Source organism: Pecten maximus, chromosome 2, assembly GCF_902652985.1.
Source record: "Pecten maximus chromosome 2, xPecMax1.1, whole genome shotgun sequence".
NCBI lineage: Eukaryota > Metazoa > Mollusca > Bivalvia > Pectinida > Pectinidae > Pecten > Pecten maximus.
In genome coordinates, this window is record NC_047016.1 from 35466201 (window position 1) to 35489039 (window position 22839).

General features: G+C 34.7%; 1 protein-coding gene across 1 annotated transcript; it reads right to left on the minus strand.

The window, feature by feature from the left end:
• On the minus strand, positions 1-22427 carry LOC117321897 (fatty acid-binding protein 5-like). The gene is made up of 4 exons (XM_033876522.1): positions 21870-22427; positions 4150-4328; positions 1697-1813; positions 1-1389 (listed from the first exon to the last, which is right to left on the minus strand). Exons 1-4 carry the CDS (start codon positions 21946-21948, stop codon positions 1339-1341), a joined length of 426 nt encoding a protein of 141 aa, XP_033732413.1. The 5' UTR covers positions 21949-22427; the 3' UTR covers positions 1-1338.
• Positions 22428-22839: the final 412 nt, after the last annotated feature.

The window sequence follows — 22839 nt, forward strand, 5'->3', positions numbered from 1 at the left end:
TATATATATTATTATGTTTAATCGAGTAAGTGTCAATTACTTAATTAAATACACTGAAAGCCCATACTGTCTAATACCACGACACAGTTATAGAGATACATGGTACATGTTACTCCCCACTAAGTGGGCGGGACATTCCCGCCTTTACAATTATCATACTTATATCGCAGTCCTTCCTGACCTGGTAGTTGTGTTATATTGCGAAATATTGTACTGAATCTACACGTTAGACCTAAAGTAATTTTTTTCAAATTACTTCATGTAGTTATCAAAAACTGGTTGATGAAAAATTCAATTCACTGTTGAGTGTAAATGCTGTGCTATCAGGTCACCATCAGCAACAATGAATTCAATATTGGGTGCGTTTGACTACAATCATCATACACGGCGTGTTCGATTACGACACCTTTACGTTAGCTTGCATTTAAATCAATTTATCAGTCCGTGATAAATGGTCTTTAAAGTTTACAGAAACGAACGCGTTTACCTTGTATTAAAGTACTTTAGATCATTTAAATTTTACAATAAATTAATTTCAGTATAAAAATAGGGTAATCAATTGCTGAAGACAGACTGCTTTATTGCTGTATAATGATAGTAGAGTAGCGTTGTTATGTAACAGTCATTAAAGGACATGCTGTGATCAACTGTGCACGTTTTTAAATATCAAGGTTTGTAAGTGAAGAACAGCATGGTGTTTATTGATAAATATCCAACACATTTCACGTAATCTCCTGTCACAGTCTCCATATATCTTCGAGGCCTATTAAATTACCAACGTTCCCAATAGCCACCGCCAATCAATTTGGTAGAAGTAGATTACCGTTGCAATATCTCCTATGATAGAGAATATTAAGACATCCTTTTAAATAAAAAACGGTTGACATGAAAAAAAAGAGAAGAAAATTGTCCAGATTTAATGGTTTGCTATCAACCATGCTATATTTAGAAGGCCATAGAGTCTTTATAATGTTCATGCAATAACATTGTTGTGTGTGGTGCTCCGTTCTGATCCACGACAAAGAATAAGCTGGTAGATGAATGAAGCGTAGAATAATGAAAGCTCGGTTTAACTATAGTCTCTTGAAATCTGTCTAGCATGGCCACTTTGAGCAGTTCACAAAACAGAACATTTTTTACTGCAGCCTCAAGGCAAACAACATGACGTTCCGTGTACATACATGAATCAATTATGTCTCTCACGAAGGCACAACATGTACAATTCTCAGCAGTACACGCGTAATGCTGACGCAGTACGCACATAGCTAGTGTTTTGGTGACGTACTTAGCTATATTATTCAAAGAAGAAATAGTCAGAATGGCCCCTTCTTTACTGGATTACACGCGTTTGTATGTAGAAACCATGGAATGACCGCACATCGTCGTTTTCTGGAAATCGTAGTAAAAGTAAAATTAATGTTTTGATGGCATGATGTTATAAGCTCTGTCATGATGGAAGCTATTTTCTATAAGTATGTATTTAACAATTCCACTCTGACTTATGGAGGTAGAAGAATTTAATCCATTTGTCATTTAAGTTTCTGAAGAAAAGCAATTACGTTTGTAGTTTCACTATGTCTTATATTTTCGGATGTCTGTAAATATGGATAGTATTTGTTGAGTGGAATTAGTATGTATATTACACATACATGTAGTATTCGGAGAGATGTATTTACTAGAAAAAACAAATCCTTACCACTTTCATGGAGTCTCCCTCAATCCACCTTGTGATGGTCATCTGTTTACCTTCCATCCGTCCGTCATCGAACGTGTGTTCCTCGTGTAATGTGGAGCCGTCTGCTTTTACCAAACTCTGATACACATAAACATTAAATCATACTGATGGTTGAATGACACAAGATTGCTTTTTTTTTCTATCCGAAAGATATTAAGATACGAAACAACACTTAACGTATTGTGACACGTATGTGACACCAAACATTTTTCAAAGCATACATGCCAGATATCTAACAATTTGGTATCACACGCAAAGTGTAAAATATCAAATATTTCACAATTATTATAATACAGGCAATTATAACAAAGTTCAATAAATAAAATTGCTCACATTTCCTGTAAGACAGGCAATAAAGCAAAGTGTTTAATATGTTTAACATCTCACATTCCTTGCAGGACAGAATATATGACAAAGTTTAACATGTCTAATATATCACAATCATAGTGGCACATGCACTCGATTGCAGAGTTCAACCTGTCCCTTATCATACAGTTGTCGGTCAATATTTAATTGATCGTTTTACTACAAACGTGCACTTTGCTACATTACTTTATAACAATTTTGCTGAAACATGATGAAATATCGATTAATTTCCGCCAGGTAACATGGAGTTAATATCATACACTTACACGGGTAATCCGGATTTTAAATATTTCCTCGACTGACTGACATCGACTCCTGGCTATACAGATTTGGTTTTAAACCGACTCTTGACTATACACTTCTGGTTTTCAACCGACTCTTGGCTATACGGTTTCGGATTTCAAACGGCTCCTGGCTATGCTGTTTTGACTTTCGCGCTTATGATTTAATGTTTCTAAACGTTATATTTTCGAATGTGAAATGACGGAAGATGCTTTCATAAAAAAATCGAAAATGAATGTTAAATAATTGAATGCGGGAAAACAATGCTAGATGCATCTTACTAAACTGTTCTGTTGTTGTTAACTCTTACTTCTCTTTTTGATTAAACAAATTATGACAAAATATAAGTACTTATTTCATATTACGGTTTCTCCACATATACCTTTTTTCGATCGCCATGTATCATACATTTGTGGGACGCTTTCTTCATCTAAGGGATAAATATTTCGGGCAGGTACTCATAACAATTGATAAAACAATGCATTATTAATCAAACTTAAAACTTTAGATCATACAAATAATATTACAGTGTCAGCGGTTCAGATTGTGTTATGCAATCACTTAAGTAATCATACAAAAAGTACTCTAATTTAGGTCTACACAACGGGAAAACAGAAATGTAATATGATTTTAAATATGATAATAGAATAACATTAGAAACATAGAAAATTATACCCTGTCATTTAAGGATTGAATCTGGATTTGGTCGATTTCATGGGGTCATGAATTGAGTTGCTCTTGAGACAAATTTAATGAACTGCGAAGCAGTTCATGTTGAATTTGTCTCAAGAGCAACTCAATTCATGACCCCATGAAATCGACCAAATCTAGATTCAATCCTTATATTTCAATTGTTTTTTTTTCGAATAAAAAAGTCGGTCTAGATATTAATATCGTGTAGCTTGTGCAAGTCTAAAAACCTGAAAAGCCCGAGGAGTTTCGGATTGTGCATGTCTAGTCGGTCGAGTAAAATAGTCCGCTATTTTAGGATTGAAAAACAGTATTACTTTGCCAAAATAAAAGTATTTAGCATATCTGGTCTTTCATAAAATACAAGAATACATATTAAACTTGATAATTTTAATAATTATTCGATGCATATAACAGCAATGTAGAAAAAGTGAAATAGTTCCGCGGAAGGATTTTAACCATGTATTCATACGCACTGATCAGTGTTAATCTGGTCAAATTCATGAGCATATGAAACAGATTAAGTTTGGTAGTTTCATTGAGTCAAACTTGAGTAGAAATTGAAATATATGACAATACAGTCGTTAACAGAGACAATACCACGATACTATTATTCTGTAATGACATGGCGATAATACATCACACAAGCCTTTGAAGGCTTACATTGATGTCATACTGTGATTACTGTGATAATCATGAGGTTTGGAGAAAGGATATCAATTTTTAATTTAGGTTCAAGGAATCTCTAAAAGAAATATTTCTGGTTTTGTTGAAATGTCACTTATGTAAACGTCATACATCAGAGCTGTGGTATACATAGTAAAATATGATGGCATATGCCCAATGGAACTATTCTCACTAATAAGGATTAAGTAAAACATGGAAATAGCTATATCGCATTCAGAACCAATAATTACTATCAAGTTGATATCAAGTTGACGCCAAGAATGCTCTTCAAAGAAGATTGCTCAAAGTTTATTGATACATAGATATAATATCATGTTCTATACATACATGACATCATTCTGTTTGCATTTGACAAACAGTTTCCCGGTTGATCAAAATAGTTATATTACCATCATTGGTGTTCCGTCGAGGTCATTGGACTTGTAACCTTTACCAAGTTCGAACTCAAACTGCTTCGCAGGAAGTCCTACAATACCGACATCAATTTGCCACGAGCTGTCATCCTTGAGAGTGTATGCTATCGCCGTTTTAGTTTCCTTGTACATTTTTATCTTATCGCCTGGCAGATCTGAAACAAAAAATATGTCTTGATGAGAAAACAAAAGAAGACCAAACGTCCCTGAAGTATGCAATTATCCCACCTGTCACGTTTGAATCATATCTATTGTAAGCAACATACGTTTTGAATATGCTACCCTGATTACCCCGATTGAATTTGTATAGAGCTATAGGTTCAGAATGTGCTCAAGGTTAGCCGCCAATCTGCCTGCTATGATGAACAGAGACAAATATGAATTTGTTTAGGACCATTTTTGGCGTTCCTTTGTGGTTTCCCCATTCTAAAAAGGACTAACCATCTGTTTGAAGCTGTTTTGTATTCTTTATCAGGTACACATACTGTATCGTTTACTACGTTCGCATCTAAAGTACATCGGTCACTGTTAAAATGGTCACGTACTTAATATACACGGCTGGTGTTATAAATGTTAACTATCTTACTCTTGGAATTTTCAATCTTATATATCTAATGGTATCCAATACAGATGGAGTTACCAGATGCATTTTCAGCATATACCTTCACATACTTTTGATAAACGTTAAGAGAGGTGTTGAAATCGGGATAAAGAAATAAAGACTTGTGTTTTCCCAAAGCAAAACTTATTTTTTTTACATTTCCGACATAAGTTAACAGTTGACATTGTGATACAGATTGTAGAGTAACAGCCGTTGCATAATTTGTCCTGATTCGTATACAACCACACTTTAGAAAGCAGCCTGTTATTATTATCAAAATTATTATAAATCTGTATGTATGAATTAATATTTAGATGTTCTGAACGTCTAGTAGTTTTCATTCGATTTAAAGCTTTCAATTTGTTAAAGGAGTGTACAAAAAGCACACGCGATATTATACGTAGCACCATACAAAACAAATTGAGAGCGAGCCAGATAAAGCACAACCAAAATGAACTTAAATGGATTATATAGCAGTTTCTAGATTGTTTCTTGGACTTCTAGACTCGTCAGCGATGCTAAGGAACATTTGCATTTCAAGGTCAACATAGAATAAGTGTTTGCACGTACATTGTGTACGCATGTGGGTTAATGTTGCATTTATAATTAAAAAGAACAAAAAACGTCATGTTTTAATATAAATTCAATATTTAATGATTTCCCGGTTAGTTCTGTTTGTTTTCTTGATAGGATTTTAATGTTAGGTGTCCAACGTCTTTATCGGGATGTTTTCGTCGGTCCTCGTGTTCTCGCGTGGTCACGTGACCGGCACGAAGGACTACATTGACACTTGGTCGGTAAATATGGCCAGAGCACCCGACTAACGTATTTTGTCGTACAACCAAATATGATACACTTATTCATCGTGCTAAGAAACCGAGAAAAAGTGCTGTACATTCTTCTATTTATTCAAGTATGGTTACATAACGGCGTTATAAACTGGTGTTAATTGAAGAAGTGCCGATTAATTGACTACTTTTTAAGTAATTTTGACGATGTTTGTCATTTTCGTAACAATGTACAGCACTTTTCGTTGTTCTCATACAATTACCTTCACGCTCTTACCTGTTTCATAAGTATTGATTTAGGGTAGTCGGGTGCTCTAGGACGATTCATAGAGCAAGTGTTGATGTTCATTCTCCAATATTGGAACTCTTCAGTGTTTTAAGTATCGAAATCGGCATATAGAAACGAACAAACGTTAATAAACGAATGCAATGGATCGTAATTAATTCAATTAATTATTTACAGATGATTTCCAAAGACATAAGGTATAGTTAGAAGTTTTCGGCTGTACACATGCAAGTTTGTAAATTCGTCACTGTCGTTGCCATGACGCCGATCGAAGCTGCGATCACGAATGCACTGACAAAGTGAAAGTTGAAGTATTTTTCGCAACATGACGTTAAAACTTAAAATTACATTCACACCTCATATTGATTGGGGTTGTTTAATCATACCTGATCAATTGAATTATCAGAAAACTATCAAAAACACTAAAAAACACAGAATGAAGCCTTCGTGTCAGGCAGTGCAGACACAACGCGGGATCTGTAAACAATGTGACGTCATTGGAATGGACAAGTTGCAACAATGTACAACAATGTATATTCACATGAATACACTAATGAGCAGCAAAACGGGACGCAACATTAACCCACATGCGTATACGAAGTCAAATGCTTTCAAACAAATTCTCCTATTGTGTAATACAGACACTTGTGAACATAACGGCATGGTTATTTTTCAGGTTTGATTATTTGTGTGTCTTACATTTTTTCGCTGCTGCATCTTATCATAAAGAAACCCTAGAGCAGGAACCGTCAGCCTCTCCATCAAATTATTGATTAGTTTTAGACACTAGATGTCCAGACCAGCATTATGTTATATTACATGATTATTTTTTTTTTGCTAATTTGTGGATATTGTTCGATTTTAAAATTAAACATTTGCCGTATCGATGTCCCTTAAAGCAGAATTAAAATTGTCAAATCTCGGGAAAGTAAAAATATTTGTAACAGGCAAATCATTGTCCAGAAAAAAATAATATGCATCTTGCACTGTAATAGTTTATGCATGGACACGTATAGATTTATATATAAGACTATGTAAAATACGTTTAACATAGTCCATATTTATGAACAGAAAATACCCCACAATAAAATATCGAATTTGATGAAAATGGTGAAAAGAAAAAAGGAAGCTCGATAACTGTTGATACCAAATTATTCCTGCATATCGAATATCTTGTTTTACTTGATTGTTATTATGTAACGCTGTTTCAAAAGTGATGACTTAGCAAAACCAATTTCTCTTTGATTCGTATACAAACCCAGCAGCATATATAATTAGTCGCCTAGCATTTGATGATACCGTCATGTGGAAGTGGAAACTCCTATATAATTAGAAACTATTATATATGGCCTCAGGTTCGACGATACAAACGATTTCTGACAAAGGATTTTCACATCCATCCTTTGATGAGTCTCTTTCGGTTTGATTGTTTCAATGCTAAAACGTGTCCGTTGGCGCTTATTAAGAAAAATGTGAGAGACATCACAGGAAATGCTTCTACAGCCCTGGAGAAGCAAGTCAAAAGTGTCCATGGCATTCTATGAATGGTATCTACTAGTATTAAACAGCGTCATGTAAGGGCAAGCTGGGATGGAGATTGCGATATAGCCGATAGCATTGTAATTAATTCCTTTTTTAGCAGAGAGAGGACGAGACAGCCTGTCGTCTGAGGTTGATGTATTGTACCGTTAAACAGTATAAGCGTTAATACCCAAAGCATATTAAATGGGCAGTACTTCACATGTGTTGCACGCAGTAAAGAAGCTCATTCTGTAAAGTTATGCTAGTATTTTTAACGGTGATGTTATTTCAGAACGAATTGAAATCAATGAAGATCCATTACATATGATGGCATGGTCACGCGAAATGAAGATTCTGTTTCTCTTTCATTTGTTGTTGTTCCCGAAAACAGAGAATATGTCGATAGAATATAAAATATAATCTCAAAATCTATGAAGCGGGGGTAAGATAAGAACAAAATGTAGATTTCAATGGAGTCCCTTGAAAAAGAATAGAGAAAAGAACCAGGTGTCCAAGAAGAGTAAACGTCTTCTGATTTATGGCACTGGCCATGTAAATTAAATCCAAATATGTAATTCTTAATTTTATGTAAGACTTCAAAGGATTTACTGTAAACGTTAATATTTTAGTGGTAATCCTATTTCAGCGGGTTTCGCGCTAGATGCATTACGCTAAATTATGTTTGCGCTTGTTACATATTCTATACACTGTTTCTATATACAATAGTTTTGGTGCGCCAATTCATCAATGCGCTAATCTGCTTAAATTCGGAAGTTTGAGTGCGCCAAAAAGGTACGTTTATAGTTATCAGTTTCAGAGGCTTTGTATCAAACATTGGACTTTTCTTATCTGCTGTTTTTATAACATAAGATTTAGTAGTCTAATGCATGCCTGTACAAAAGACATATATTTAACTATACCAGATAATGTATGCAACTAATTTGTTCTTCCATGACTCACCAAACGAGTTGATTAAAAAATAAATAACTTTTTTATTTAGCCTTCGCATAAACTGCAAAATATTATCTGAAAATGGCTATTTCCGTAACTGAGAAATTGATATTTTTTGTTGCATAATAATTGACGTCTTTTCCATAGGGAAGTTTGAAGATGTTATTTTAAGAAAATGTGCTGCTGTTGAAACATATCATTTCTGCTACACATTACACCCAATAACGATTTAGAAATTAATCGGCACCTGCTGAGATAATTATCATTTTCCTATTTTTATAGTTCTGTTAAGTATGTAAGATTGTCAGAATAGCCGATCTGCTGACTTTTCACATACGGTTTGGCCAATTAGGCTCGTAACGCTTACGTAATGGAGGAAGAATGCATCTGCAAGAAAATCTGTTGATAATGTAAGCTGCTGTATACTGCTATAATTATTCTGCAAGGGACATTGTTTTCTTTGACACAAAACACTTTGTTGTTATGACTTAGATCGTTGTAGGTTTTTATGTCACCTTTGGATTATTACAGATGGCATGGGTCATTATATGATGCATGCTATCTCAACATTTTCCAAGGATCAACGTGTCCTTGTTGTAGTTGGTAGACACTGCTTGTGGTCTTTAGTCCCCGGGATGTGTTGTAACCTGTATGTCACGTTTTAATGTATTCTAATGCTTCCATATTTCAAAAGATATACATGTATGAGACGTTATCTTAACATTTAGCGTTGAAAAAGGAAGTTTGATGAATTAAGGGCCTAGTGCATCTCCTTTTTAGGTTCCTGCAGTCGCAAAGACGAAACTGTTGTATGGCGCAGACAATTGTGGCTCTAAATTTTTTTCTATTTTTTCTTTCTTTTGAAAGCAGCTTATATCTTGCTTGTCTTTTGTATAATCCTTAAAAAGATACCACCTACACACTACGAGTCAAGCTGTAATACCTGTGATAAAGATAGATTGGCTTTAACTTCCTACGCCTATATTTTGTCAATTCTTTTCTTATTGTAGTGATATCAAATTCACGAATTTATCAAGCCGTGAAAATACATTTGTCTTTTGATAAATTCATAGGTCTGTACAGTATATATACAATTTAAGGTGGTAGATAAACATTTATCGACAAAGATATGAAATAAAATGTTTATTTAGATAATGAAAGCCAACTTACGAGAACTCTGATAGGAAAATCACAGTGCTACTAACTAAAAAACACCAAAATAATATGAGGAACAACATGACTTTCCCGCACGACATAAGATCATGTATACAATAATCATGTATGCTTTTCTAGAGAACATTTTGAACCGGGAATTAATTGATAATCAGAAAAGATTTTTACTGTTGAAGTAATAGTGAAAGTAACTTTCAATTAAAACGTGCTTAGTCCTTATTTCTTTGTAATTTTGTTTTTTATATTTTCAATAATTCTATATTGATAGTTAATGTCGATGGGTTGACTTTATCGTTTGTATTTGGCTGTTTATATTTACTACATCTTAATTAAAAGTTATCTGCGTTTTATGTTCTGATATAATGACTGGAAATTGTATTCATGGTCTGAATACCTTACCGCCGTAAATGAAATATATCCACGTCTAGCACGGGTCTTATCATAAATCCTCCGGGCAGTGAATGGATATCATAACCATTAAATGCTATCGGGAGAAAATGGAATGAACACAAAAAACAGGAAGTTACAAACTTTAACAACTGCCATGGTAGACGCACACCTTTTTACAATGCCAGACAGCCGCTGTAGGTAGCAGTGCAATTAGGTATGTGTACATTATGGTGATTTCTTAAATGACAGATGTTTAAATAATCAGAGGTGTTATCGACTTAACTAGGCAGAATGACTGTACAGTATTGAGAGCTTCAGCCATGGAAGCCCAGTCAAGGCTGGAACCGCCAGTCACGGCGTCATTCAATACTGACTTGAGTGCCATAACGCTATAGATATGTCATTTACTCACTGTAATGTTGTAAGAGAGTTACAGCGAACGGAGACAGGTAATTTACAGTAACATAGATTGGGACCTCTATGATAGTTCATACTAAATTTCATAACTCAAACCGATCGACAGGAAATCCGCCTAATCCCGTTACATTTGTAAGAATATTACGCCCAGATCATATGTAACTGTTAATAACACTTCAATACACTTCAATATCGAATGAAAGGGTCGTGAAACAAAAGAAACAAGATCTCTTCCCCCCCCCCCCCCCCCCCCCCCCCCCAAAAAGAGTTGTGAAGTTGTATCATCAGCGAGCAACGGCAAGCACGCTGGGGATAGGGTATAAACATTTCAAAGTAGGAAAGAAAGACAGTTTAATGAAATGTCACATTAATTTATTTCACGTTTCGTTCAAATAATCTGAATATTTGGTAAATTCTGTGTTATTGTAGATATTATCCCACCAATAATTGACTATCGCCTCTTAAACAATGCCAAGTATCCATTCATTACCACTACACCATATGGCATAATCCGATAAACTATATTGCATTCAATGTAACACTATACGAATGACATATTATAGAAAATGCTTCATTTATTCTACAATGTATACCGGCAACCATCAGGATAATGAAGCATGATAGTTACAGTGATTAACATATAATGACATGGAAACTATTAGCGTAAACGACAATTACTTACATACATGTATACTACACTATTAGGAGTGTGTTTTTAAAGCATTTCCCTGGTGTTTTGAATACGTATAACAAAATACACTATCAAAAGTATGCATCAGACATTCTAATTTGATTCCACTGTATGCGGAGAAGAAAAGCAAATTATAAAAGGATATCCTAATATTTACCCAAGCCACGACGTTTGCAGACAAAACAAAACCCTACCAATCCATACCATTTGCTTAATCGACTACACGGCTAGAATAACAAAGCATGTGAATTAGCCAGACAGCAGACAGTTATAAAAGACTAATCGTTAGCAATATGACAGCTACGTACGTTTGGCAAATGGCAACCATAGATAAATTCTGTTTTGGAAGTTTTTGCAAATATTATGTCATTAACTTTTCTGATGCTAGAAAAGCTGATACTATGGGTAAATTTGTCAACTAGCAGAATTTGCCTTCACTCAGTAGGGATATACTATAAAGTACGTATCATATGATTTGCAAATTATATCATGATGCTTTTGCTTGCTGTTAACAAATGTTGTGTAACAACCTTTACTTTAAAAACTGTATGGATTCAAGGAGAGTTTAGGATATTTCGGACATTATTTTCATGTTTTCCTCTCTATCTAGGTCTGTAGCGTATTCAAGAAAAATCGTGACCACACATGATATCTACGACGATACCCATGGAAGGAGATATTGGAAGGATCTATCATTTTCTCGACAATAGTAATATGTTGTTACTGTTAATTACATTTAAGTTTTTTTTATAATATTCATTATAAGTTTTCTTTTTATATTGAGATATATGAAAAAGTTTATATACCCCGTACTCTTGATTAGTAAGATCATATTTGTTTGCAATGCATAACAACATAAAAGGTGTCGCTGAAATGCTTTGCTTACACCATAAAAATTGCTCGAGCAAAAGGATAACAGCAAATCTATTGCACAGCCCTCAATTGCGATATTTAGATAGTAAATTAGTTCAATTCATTTCGGCTAGCACATAAAATATTGAAATCGCATAAATGTGTGTCTGGTGTCAGAATACGATGCTTTGCGGTAGCTGAGATGCAAAACAAATATATAGATACACATTTTATAACTGAAATCTTGAATCTACATTAACGTATTTCTTTTCTTGTTTTATTTGACGGTTACTCCAAACACGTCCCGCAGAGATAAAACAATTTCCAGGTGCTTCTTTAATTAACTCTATTTAGTAATTACAAAAAGGAATCCCCCTTAATTGCTTATGATATATTCCAACGAGTAGTGTTACTACTGCCAAAGCAGCATCAGATAGCACTAAGACATCCACCATACGGACAACATGCGTTTATTAAGAATATCTAATACAGGGAACATGAACCCAACCAAACACCATTAAGACGATGGTGGCAATTTGGCTAATGATATACAGATAGGATGTATCATACAGATTGGATGTATCATACTAATGAGATTACTATATTCAAGGAGAGAAAGGGTATGTCAGCAAAGGAAATTCTAAAGGAAAACATAAAAATCAAAATCTGTTTAACGTTATTGTGAGATATCGAACTAACTGTATTTAAGAAATCATACTTAGTGCATTGGATCGCAATAGGTGTGAGACATGTGTGCAAAATAGGCACCTTCATATCTTTGGAAAAAATACACCATAGTAAGCGTACGGCAACGTATTAGGTGTGAGAAATATTTGAGAAATGCAAGACACCGCCATGCATGTGAGATATATATGAGAAAACGTTTTGAATAAAAACAACGTGACATGTGTGAGAATTTCTACAAATAATCAAATTGAGGAGCCTCAAATTAGGTGTGTGAAATCGTGGTAGGTGAGGGAAGTGGGACATAGTCATAGGAGTTGGGAATCATAGTCGGTGTGATAACTTGTAGTAGGTTTGGGAAGCTGTTGCGTAACGTCACGGCATAACTCTTTCGTGGTTCGCAAAGGGAATGAAATGAAAAATATAATGAACCTCAATATGGAAGATGTCAGCGATAAACCTGCAAATCGTCAGTGATAATCGCACGTTGTTAGCGGTGAAGAGTCTCAAAACGACGCAGACTACATGTATTCCTATGCTTAGGAGTAAGTATGCAATATATAATTTTGGTTTAGTTTGATCTACAAAATAGGATAAAAGATAAATATCAATGGGAAGCTTACCATTTCATGGTAAAATACCGCAGAATAGCAAGACATTCCAAAGTTAATAGAGACTGTTTGATATATGTAATACCTGATAGACTTTTCCGTTTGTAAAGGAGTTTAACAAACAGGTTTATAGTATATATTACGCAACACAGAAAGATGAGTTAGAGATTGATTAGGTCCATATAATCAATCCAACGGCCAGATAACAACACATATTATGATATAATCATCCTCAAGAGTTTACATTAATCAAGGAAAGGTGCGTTCGTAGAGGTGATGTTGAGTTTGTAGACGGAGAAACTGTTATAGTATGTACGATCGATAGATTCGTTATTTTATCAATGTCACTTTACTGGTTTACGCAGTTCTGTTTGTTTATAGCCATCAAATCAGTACTGTTATTGTATATATTTATATTTATATAAATTTGAATTGAACTGAAATGTATTGTAATCAGAATTGTAAGACGTGGTCCCCCTTTAATTCTTTTTTGTATCTTGGATCATATATTTTTATGGCAAAATGAGTATGGACGCCCTCTTGAAAAGAGGGGATGTGTTCGCCACCTTGAAAAGAGGGGATAATGGGTGTGTTCATCGTCTTGGAAAGATGGCACAATTGGTATGTTCGCCCTCTTGGAAAGAGGGAATAACGGGTATATTCTCCCTCTCGGAAACAGGGGATAATGGGTATGCTCATCGTTTTGGAAATATGATGTATGGGTCTGATTCCCCTTTGGAAAATAGAATGACTGCTATGAGCTATGGAAAAAGCGATAAAGATCTCTCCTAATGTAATAGTTGATATGTGCCATTTACCACTATAATACATGCGTGCATATAGTATGGTGTCATTGAATTTGTAATGGATCATGATATCATTAAATTAGAATATAATGATCGAAGTAGAAGATACTCACTCTTCCGGAACACCAGGTCTTATTCATTTTTTCGTTTCTCTTTTGCCTTCGTTTTATCGATTTAATTCTGAGTGTGAAGTATGGTTTCGCTATTATGTACTATGTAGTTCTTTTGGGATACTAATTGCAATTATAATCAACACATATTCTTGTCAACTTATTTTTCAGAAAAAGTCTTTCAAGTGTGTTGCACACATCACCTGATACTACAGGACATATTTATTAGCTGTGTGTGAGGTAGCAGTGAAACGTCGGCTGTCTCATCAGCATCACTTTGTAGAGAATACTTCATGCTTTTTATAGAGACAACACTTGATCCGAATGAACCCTTTCACAGTGGCAAAAGCATACCGTATAAATTAACTAATTTGACATGATAGAGTGAACCTACAGTGAATGTATATCATCTTAAGGTAGCTCGACAGGTACTTACATTGCAGGAGGTTGGCCGTTATCCATACTGTTACAGAGTTGTTATGGCACACACTGTAATTACTCAGGTTTTGTTTTATTACCTTGGCATCAGTCGTTTAGACTTTTTGCACTGGCAAGTATTCTAGGGGATATCTGCAACTTGCTTTTATCCACCGACTAGACGAAAATCTCTCGTATTTCAAGGACGTGTTTGACACGTAAGAACTTTCACAATAGGTCAGTACCAATGACTGTGATAATGCATATTTTCGCCACAGTACCATTAGTTCCATCAAAGGTAACACAACACACCACAACAACCAACCATAATGCATCTGGTACAAGTGAGCAATAACTTTCTCCAGTATGTATAAAATGGTTATGAAGAAGACTACGTCCAGAGCCATTTTCATTGAGGATAAAAAAAATCGCTTCCCCATCCACATCAATGAGGTTTAGCTATACGTCATGTACATTTATATGGATTATGCCCCCCCCCCCCCCCCCCCCCCCCCCCCCCCCCCCAAAAAAAAAAACAAAAAAAAACAAAAAAAACAAACAAACAAAACAAATCAGGTATACTCCTACAATTAAATTGATGTGACTCAAAATGTGACTTTATTTTCAGGGATTTTTTCATCTGATAAATTGAAAAAAGGAAACATGTTTTACTACTTCATAATTTTTCAAAATGTCAAAATCAATTTAAACTGAATTGCCTGAATAGTATTTGGCAAACAAATTTTATTGCATTATCGATAAATGTATACGTTAATGGCTTCAGCACCGTGTTACGTAAGCTGTTTTTTTAGTTGTTTTATTCTACTGAAGTTGAACATTGACATTTCCACGTGTAAAACAAATCCCCGACATATTTATGTTTAACGATAAAAACCAGAGCCAGACTCCACTCATCTTCGTCTATACATACCCTGCTCTTGTTTAAGTTTAGTGAGGATATTGGAACACACACCACGCGTCGGCCGCGGGTCAACCTAACCAAGGTGCTTCCCATATGAGTTTAAGCTCGTTTAGAGCTCTCATTCTACGGAATGGGAAACTTTGATCGGTATTGATTAAGGGTATGTACAACAAGGTCATGCAGGTACACGTGCTTCATGCAAAACCAGGAATGATTATACTATTTTAGGATATATTCATAGGCTATTTAAACGAAAGGTAAGACGCCTTTAGAAGTATCTTGGAATATAACATCCAAACCTTAAGAAGCCAAAATTTAGTCTTCAGATTTAATGGTTAGGTATTCATTTAGCGATTCATTTCTCCCAAACATTATGTGGTTGCATGAAAGGCATGTGTTAATTGTTTGATAAGAACAATTACAAAAACAAAAAACAAAAAACGGAACATATACAAATATCTACATATATCTATACTAACACATAACATTTATATTCCGAAAAGATGCGGGCCCTAGGCCAATATCCAAAATATCAATTCAAAACAAAAACACCGATTCCATACCAGGCGCACGACGATCTATCTGCCAAGATGGATGGAACTTAGCTCGTAAGCCTATATATTTATTAACAGAACATATACTTGAAAGCGCATCGGGAGCATGCACTAACTATCCTAAAATATACCAATACATTATCTATAGCATGAACAAATCAAAATTGATTTTGATATCTTAATGAAGTATTTCCCTAATTGAATCGTTAAGATAACCAGATGTAATCCCAGAGGGCCCGTATGGTGGTAACTGTCTGTTTGTGTTCCTGGTTTCACTGTTTTTCTGGTGTAGCGCTACAGAGTACGCCCATCGCTGTCAGCACCTCAGTTATTTTGAACACATCTGCGCTATTTGCATACCATTCATACGGACCCATCACCACTATGATACATCTTCATCCCTCGTGTGCATACCGTACGAAAAGAACCGAGTTTTTACATCATCATCCACATAGGCGATTCACTGATACATAAGATATGCTTCATCCGATAAGTGAGTTAGCCTTAGTTACCTCAGCAGTGCAAAATCATAAAACTTTCTACTTATCCCTTTTCTATCTTGTGATACTAGTAAACAAGAGATAACCAATGCCATTAATTATTTTTTTCGCAACTAGCGTTCCCATTTTATAGTTTTAAAATAAATATACAGCTGACAGGTAGCATCATATAAAACTGAGGCTACCTCTACCAAAACTCTCGCAGGGTAGTTTATCAGTAATTGGTAAGCATGCAACAAAATAACAGTTGACAACACCGCATTTGGCACGCAACCCGAAACCGAAAAAAAATATGTAGGTTTTTATCATATCGAATCTTTAACCCTTAGAAATGGTGCGAGGCGGATGAGTATGTGATATGAGAGAAATGCAACACATAGACCAGGACTCGAACCCGGGACTTCAGAACTATTCCCATGTTCTAACTCTTAAACTATCTTATCGATTTGACATCCGTGTATTGCAATGATAATCAATAAGTTGTATTCCAGTATAATGCCATAACGAACTAGAAATCGGAAATAATTTTCGATGATCGTCTGGTATTGTACCGAAACGTATTGGATGTTAGTAAGTCTCTGCTGAGTTAACCAGGCTCAATACAAAACACCGTATGTCACCATGTAAGTAGCGTTAGCATATAACATTGTAAACATTTTATGACAATCCGACTTAATCTATAGGAGATCAATATGAATTAATTTTCCAACAGAATATACCGCTTTTACATAGTTGACTAAACTCAATACGAAATAAATACTATCCGCACGGTTACAAAATTGACTGACTCCATCTGTTGTAGAAAGGGGACGGCCGATATTCACTTGTCACAAGTTCAATTTTACCACAAATTGTTCAGTTGTTTGTGATTTGTAAATTACATTACACTGACGACGACCAGCTGGTACAAGGTAAGGCCATAACTGCATACACACCCGTACAAGTATTGCAATTCATGCTGAAAGAATGTGTGAAAGACAGGTCAGGGATACCAACAACATTCACAGGAAATCGTTTTTTTATGCAAGACTGCAAAAGAACAATACTGAATTCATTGATATAGATCTATACATAACGACATGTAATGTTCACTCTTATGCCACTTCTATTACAAAAAAATATATATAAAAAATAATAAGTCATATCAGAAAACTTGTTTATCCACTTACGACTCTTACTAAATAATTTAATCTTGTAACAAGTATTTCCGTTGGCTTGAAAATGAATGGTATCAGCCAGCACATACCATAAAAAATGACGTCGCCGTTTGTAACGTCGCATTCGATTGTCTAATGGAGCGGCATAAACATTTCTACGAGAAAAGGTAAAAGTTGATTTCCTGAGGATTTTGTATAGTGAATTAATCATAAGGATATACTTTAAAATATGGAATGTTTTGTAGCTATCACACAAAAAATAGTTTTATAGAAAAAATCAGATACATACAACTCAATTTCATAATTATCCCACCGCTGCCACCAATATAACTAGTTGAACTTAATCAATACAGTTGAGTGACTAAAGTCAATTATACACTTAAAACAACGTTTAGTGTCATCACCTTTACTGCGCTATCCAAAATAGGTTCATGCTAATTTTGAAATACTACCCGATTTGCAATTGCTGAAATGTTAAACATATGTTCTTCGATACAGACTAGCTAATCATGGGATCTGATTTAAACAGAGCGAAACATATACAGTACTCTCTTATGTGGGTAATCTTAAAACGAATGTATGTTTGCGACATTCACCTGACCTAAACACATACTCAAGAGCTGGACATAATAAGGATTATATCTTATGACTTATCGGTTGCTCTTAAACACAACGGAATACAACCTAAACCCCACACCAGATTCCTGATGCAATTAAACAGGACATCGAAATCTATAATAACACTAAACCGAAATAACACTTTGTGTCAAATATAGCATTACTATATATACAAAACTTAAAAACTGACAAAAATCGTAGTTGACATATTCTACGGTAAAATGTAACCCTAATACACACCAAAAAGTATTCACTACATATAAGCGATAGGCAGATATACATATAGCTATACTACAGCTTGAACTACACAGACTGATTAATGAGATACCACCCTATGACTGTTAAATGTAATTGATTACGAAAGTATGAAGGTTAACATAACAAGGTTAAATTGATATTGAATGATTAAGATGAATTTGACATGGAGTTAATGTTTGTAAAATTATATTTATCAGTATTATATGGTTTTATGAATATTAATGGTGTTATATAAATGACTTCCTGTAATTGATTATAATACTGTATAACTTATTACGAATAGTGTGTAATAACACAAATCCATTTCAATATTCATGTATATACACGAATATAAAATGGTGCAGATACTATGCATTGTATTGATGAATATAAATTAGTGTAAAGGGATATATTGTGGCGTGGTTGATCATGAAGTGGTGTATATGAATACCGATGTGGGTAAATGAAAATAAATTGATACAGATAATTTGGCATAATATGAATTGGTTTATGTGAATATAAATTGATGTAGATGAATACAAAATGGTGTATACAGATTTAAATGGGCAATTGTGAATGCTCTACGGTAAAATTGATTATGACCTGGTGATGTTGAACATCAGTTACAGTAAATGTGAATATAAAGTGGTGCATATGAATACAATGATGGGTTTAAGTGGATTGATAAGACATTGTGTGTCTGTATATGGAACGGTTAAGTCGAATATGACATACAGTAACGTTCAGACGATTTAGTGGGGATAGATGGCTTAAATGTTAAGGCAAGAGTATCTGTCGATCAAGGGATCCTCTGCATAGAAATAGCAATGTTAGGGCAACACTGTTGGAGAATGTCAGACAGGGAAATTATATCCGGCTTATTTAATACACTAGAATGTGGTGGCGATAAACAAACCATATCGTTAACGAAACATGAAAGTGATAAACCACCTAGATATTAACCTTCTCTTAGCATAGTCTACATCTAAAAAAATGTAATCAAAATATTTGGTTCCAGTTTAAATCATTTAGTGTTGAGTCATCAAATATCAAGAATTCCTTTATTTTACCAATATCATGGTTTATGTGTTTCATAGTGAAATATTTTATATTAACATGGGCTATCGTTTGTCTGCTCAACAAATTTAATCGAGTTCAATGGAATATCTTGTATATGATAACCACACACTGTCGGACAAGTGATTTCTTTAACGAGCTCGTTGAACACTATAACACATTAAAAAAAATCGACGATTTTTTCCCGACTGATATTGATTTTGAATATTTAAAAGTGTTTCCTATATTCAATATTTTGCTTCATACATGCCGTTGTGCATTTAGAATAAAACAAATGATATATAATTAACTTTATAAATGATTAGTAATATGACATCGTTAATTCACAAAGCATTTTGAACAGTTTTGAATTAAGAAGCATGCTATATCCAGTAATAATCAAATTAAGCCTGTCGGCAAGTTAAACGTATATCAAACACTTTGGGCGATTAAACGTTCAAAACATCTTATACGTTAGGTTAGACGTTTACAGCATGTTACACGGAGATCAAACAATTAATGTATGTTGCACGAAAAATAAAAGTTTACAACATGTTACACTGGGGTTAAAAGTTTACAACATGTTACACTGAGGTTAAAAGTTCACAACATGTTACACTTAGGTTAAAAGTTTACAACATGCTACACTGAAGTTAAAAGCTTACAGTATGTTATACTGAGGTTAAAAGTTTACAGCATGTTACATCAAGGTTAAAAAATTACAATATGCTACACTGAAGTTAAAAGTTAAGGGCATGTTATAAGGAGGTTTGACGTTTACAGCATGTTATATGGAAAATAAACCTAGCAGCATGCTACATTGAGGTTTAATGTTAACTGCATGCTGCATTAAGATCAAATGTTTACAGCATGTTAAATCGAGGTTAACAGTTTACAGATTTACAGGTTATACGAAAGTTCAACGTTTACAACATGCTGCATGGAGGTTTGAAGTTCACAGCATATAACGTTAAGGTTAAACGCTTATTGAATTTACACATAGGTTAGATGTTTCCTGCATGTTGTAACATGTTGCAGATGTTTAAACTTCTATAGCGATTGAAGCTGTTACATGGAGGTTTGAAGGTTACAGTATGTCACAATAGTAAAAGTTTACCAGCTGTAACTACACTTAGCTATACTTATGTTTCATTTTCTTTCGATTCATTAACAGATTCCCAGTTCTATCGATGATATCGTACCCCTCTTGTCTTAGTTAGCATCGCTACCTGCTATTTTCCCATCAACTTATATTTGCTTTCATGGCCTATACTCGTTACCAGTCTAATTAAAAAGGAATAACATACGATTTGTTACTATTTAATAAATTCTATTCCATAATATACCACTACATTCTAAGATCTTTGTTTTACAAAAGACCGCATCAACCTCTTCCTACAGTATATCGTGTAAGGAATCCGACTTTTCGACTGGCAGCATCCATCATCGCGATAGAGCACAAGTAACAACCATACTGTCTACACCAGGTTCATGGTATCGAGAAATAGAATTAAATCTTAAAGACTTTTGTCGTTAGAACAATAGTATCGCCTTCCGTTTGATGACATAATTATATCAGATTTATTTCTCTCACGAAGCAGCCAATCTTCTTTCTTTTATAAAAAAGGAACAGGATGATGTCAATCTTCAAAGTGAATATTTGATTTCGTTTGCATGACCAAATTAACTATGGAATATAGCGCTGTTCTGACTAATGATATATTGTATTTGCTATTTAGTAAACAATGTGTTGTATAGCATTTCAGTTATTTCTATTTCTATTTGCCAGTTGTACAATAAGTATATTTGCATGACTCTATCATTCTCCTATATACATATGATAAATAATGATAAACAATAAAGAACATTTCGAAAGTTGTTAGTTTCCGAGTAATGTGAAAATCACATCGGCTTAGTTCCTTTAAAGTAAGGAAATCATTAAACATATTGGAGTCATACAGGTAAGGTCGATGTTGTCAATTAATCTACTGAATGCATAACGGTATCCATGCAGCACAATGATTGATATTTGAGATATGCACTATCTGAATACAGGGCAGGACAAAGGTGCATTATAATACTACAAGAGATTACGTCAAATGCGTTATAAACTAGTAATCGTTAATAGATAGCAGACGAGAATGCAGATTGTTCGATAATTATCGGAGCTATATGATATGCAATATAAAGAAGCGCAATAGCAAATATGATAGAAAACACGGTGGATTATTTAATGTCCGAGCGTATGCATCTTTCGGTAATTAATCAATCCGAAATATCTGTCGAATAGATCCCTTGTGATAGTAACAATCAATATTATAACAGAAAAAATGATAAACGAGTAAATGACTTACTTAAAGCTACAGCCATCTCATCGAATCCGTCCTTCGACTGCTCCTCCCACTTGCCTAGAAAGCAGCTTAATTCTTCCATATTGACACAATTCAAAGTCCGGTGCCCGACGTCAAATAGCACCAAATACTTCCAAAACTGTTGAAACTATCGCCTATTGAAATCTTGGTCAAGGTAGCGTTTAACTATCTTAGTAAACAAACTTTGCTTCTGGATAGAAAATCGAGAAAATACAGAGAAATGCTATTATTAGAAATGTCGTCTGCTAAAAGTGCTTGTCACAAACGCACGTGCATGTGCCTCGGTTTGATTAAGACAGACGTTGGCCGGTAGATCCCGTCCTGATCAGCTGGTGTGCTACTGTAAGCAGCCGCTTATATACACAACATAGCCGGGCTCATACAGAGGCAGAGGCAGCGCGCGACGTCCAGAGGTCACCGGGTACACGCTGTATGAGTTTCTAGAAAATCAAAGTAGTAGGCTATCATGCAAATTGAATAATATCCAATCGCTGCACCTACATCATCAGTGGTTAGACTTCTGCATTTGAATCTGCATACCGCCCATTGTTGGATTTACGAGCGCTTGGCACACTTCTGTTTTGTACCGTAGTTTGGATCCGTTATCAGTTATGACGGGCCCATCCGCACGTGCCCGACAGACGTTTAACCACTATAAACTGTGTATCACCACAGGGACCACATAATTCCTGACATTACTGTGTCGTTACCTGGCCCTCGGTAGGTTAGTTAGCTTCAATCCCGTTTAATTCTGATCAATCTAATCTGATAACATAGAAAGCTTTCGTTTACAGAAATCAGTATTCAGTAATTATGATGTCAGCTGCGTTAACTTATCACCATTTACATTGTTAATAAAATATATTGCATAACCAAGATATTATAACATATTATTTCAAAATATTTTCTTATAATAAAATACTTCATTATTATCATATAAAATTGTTACGGT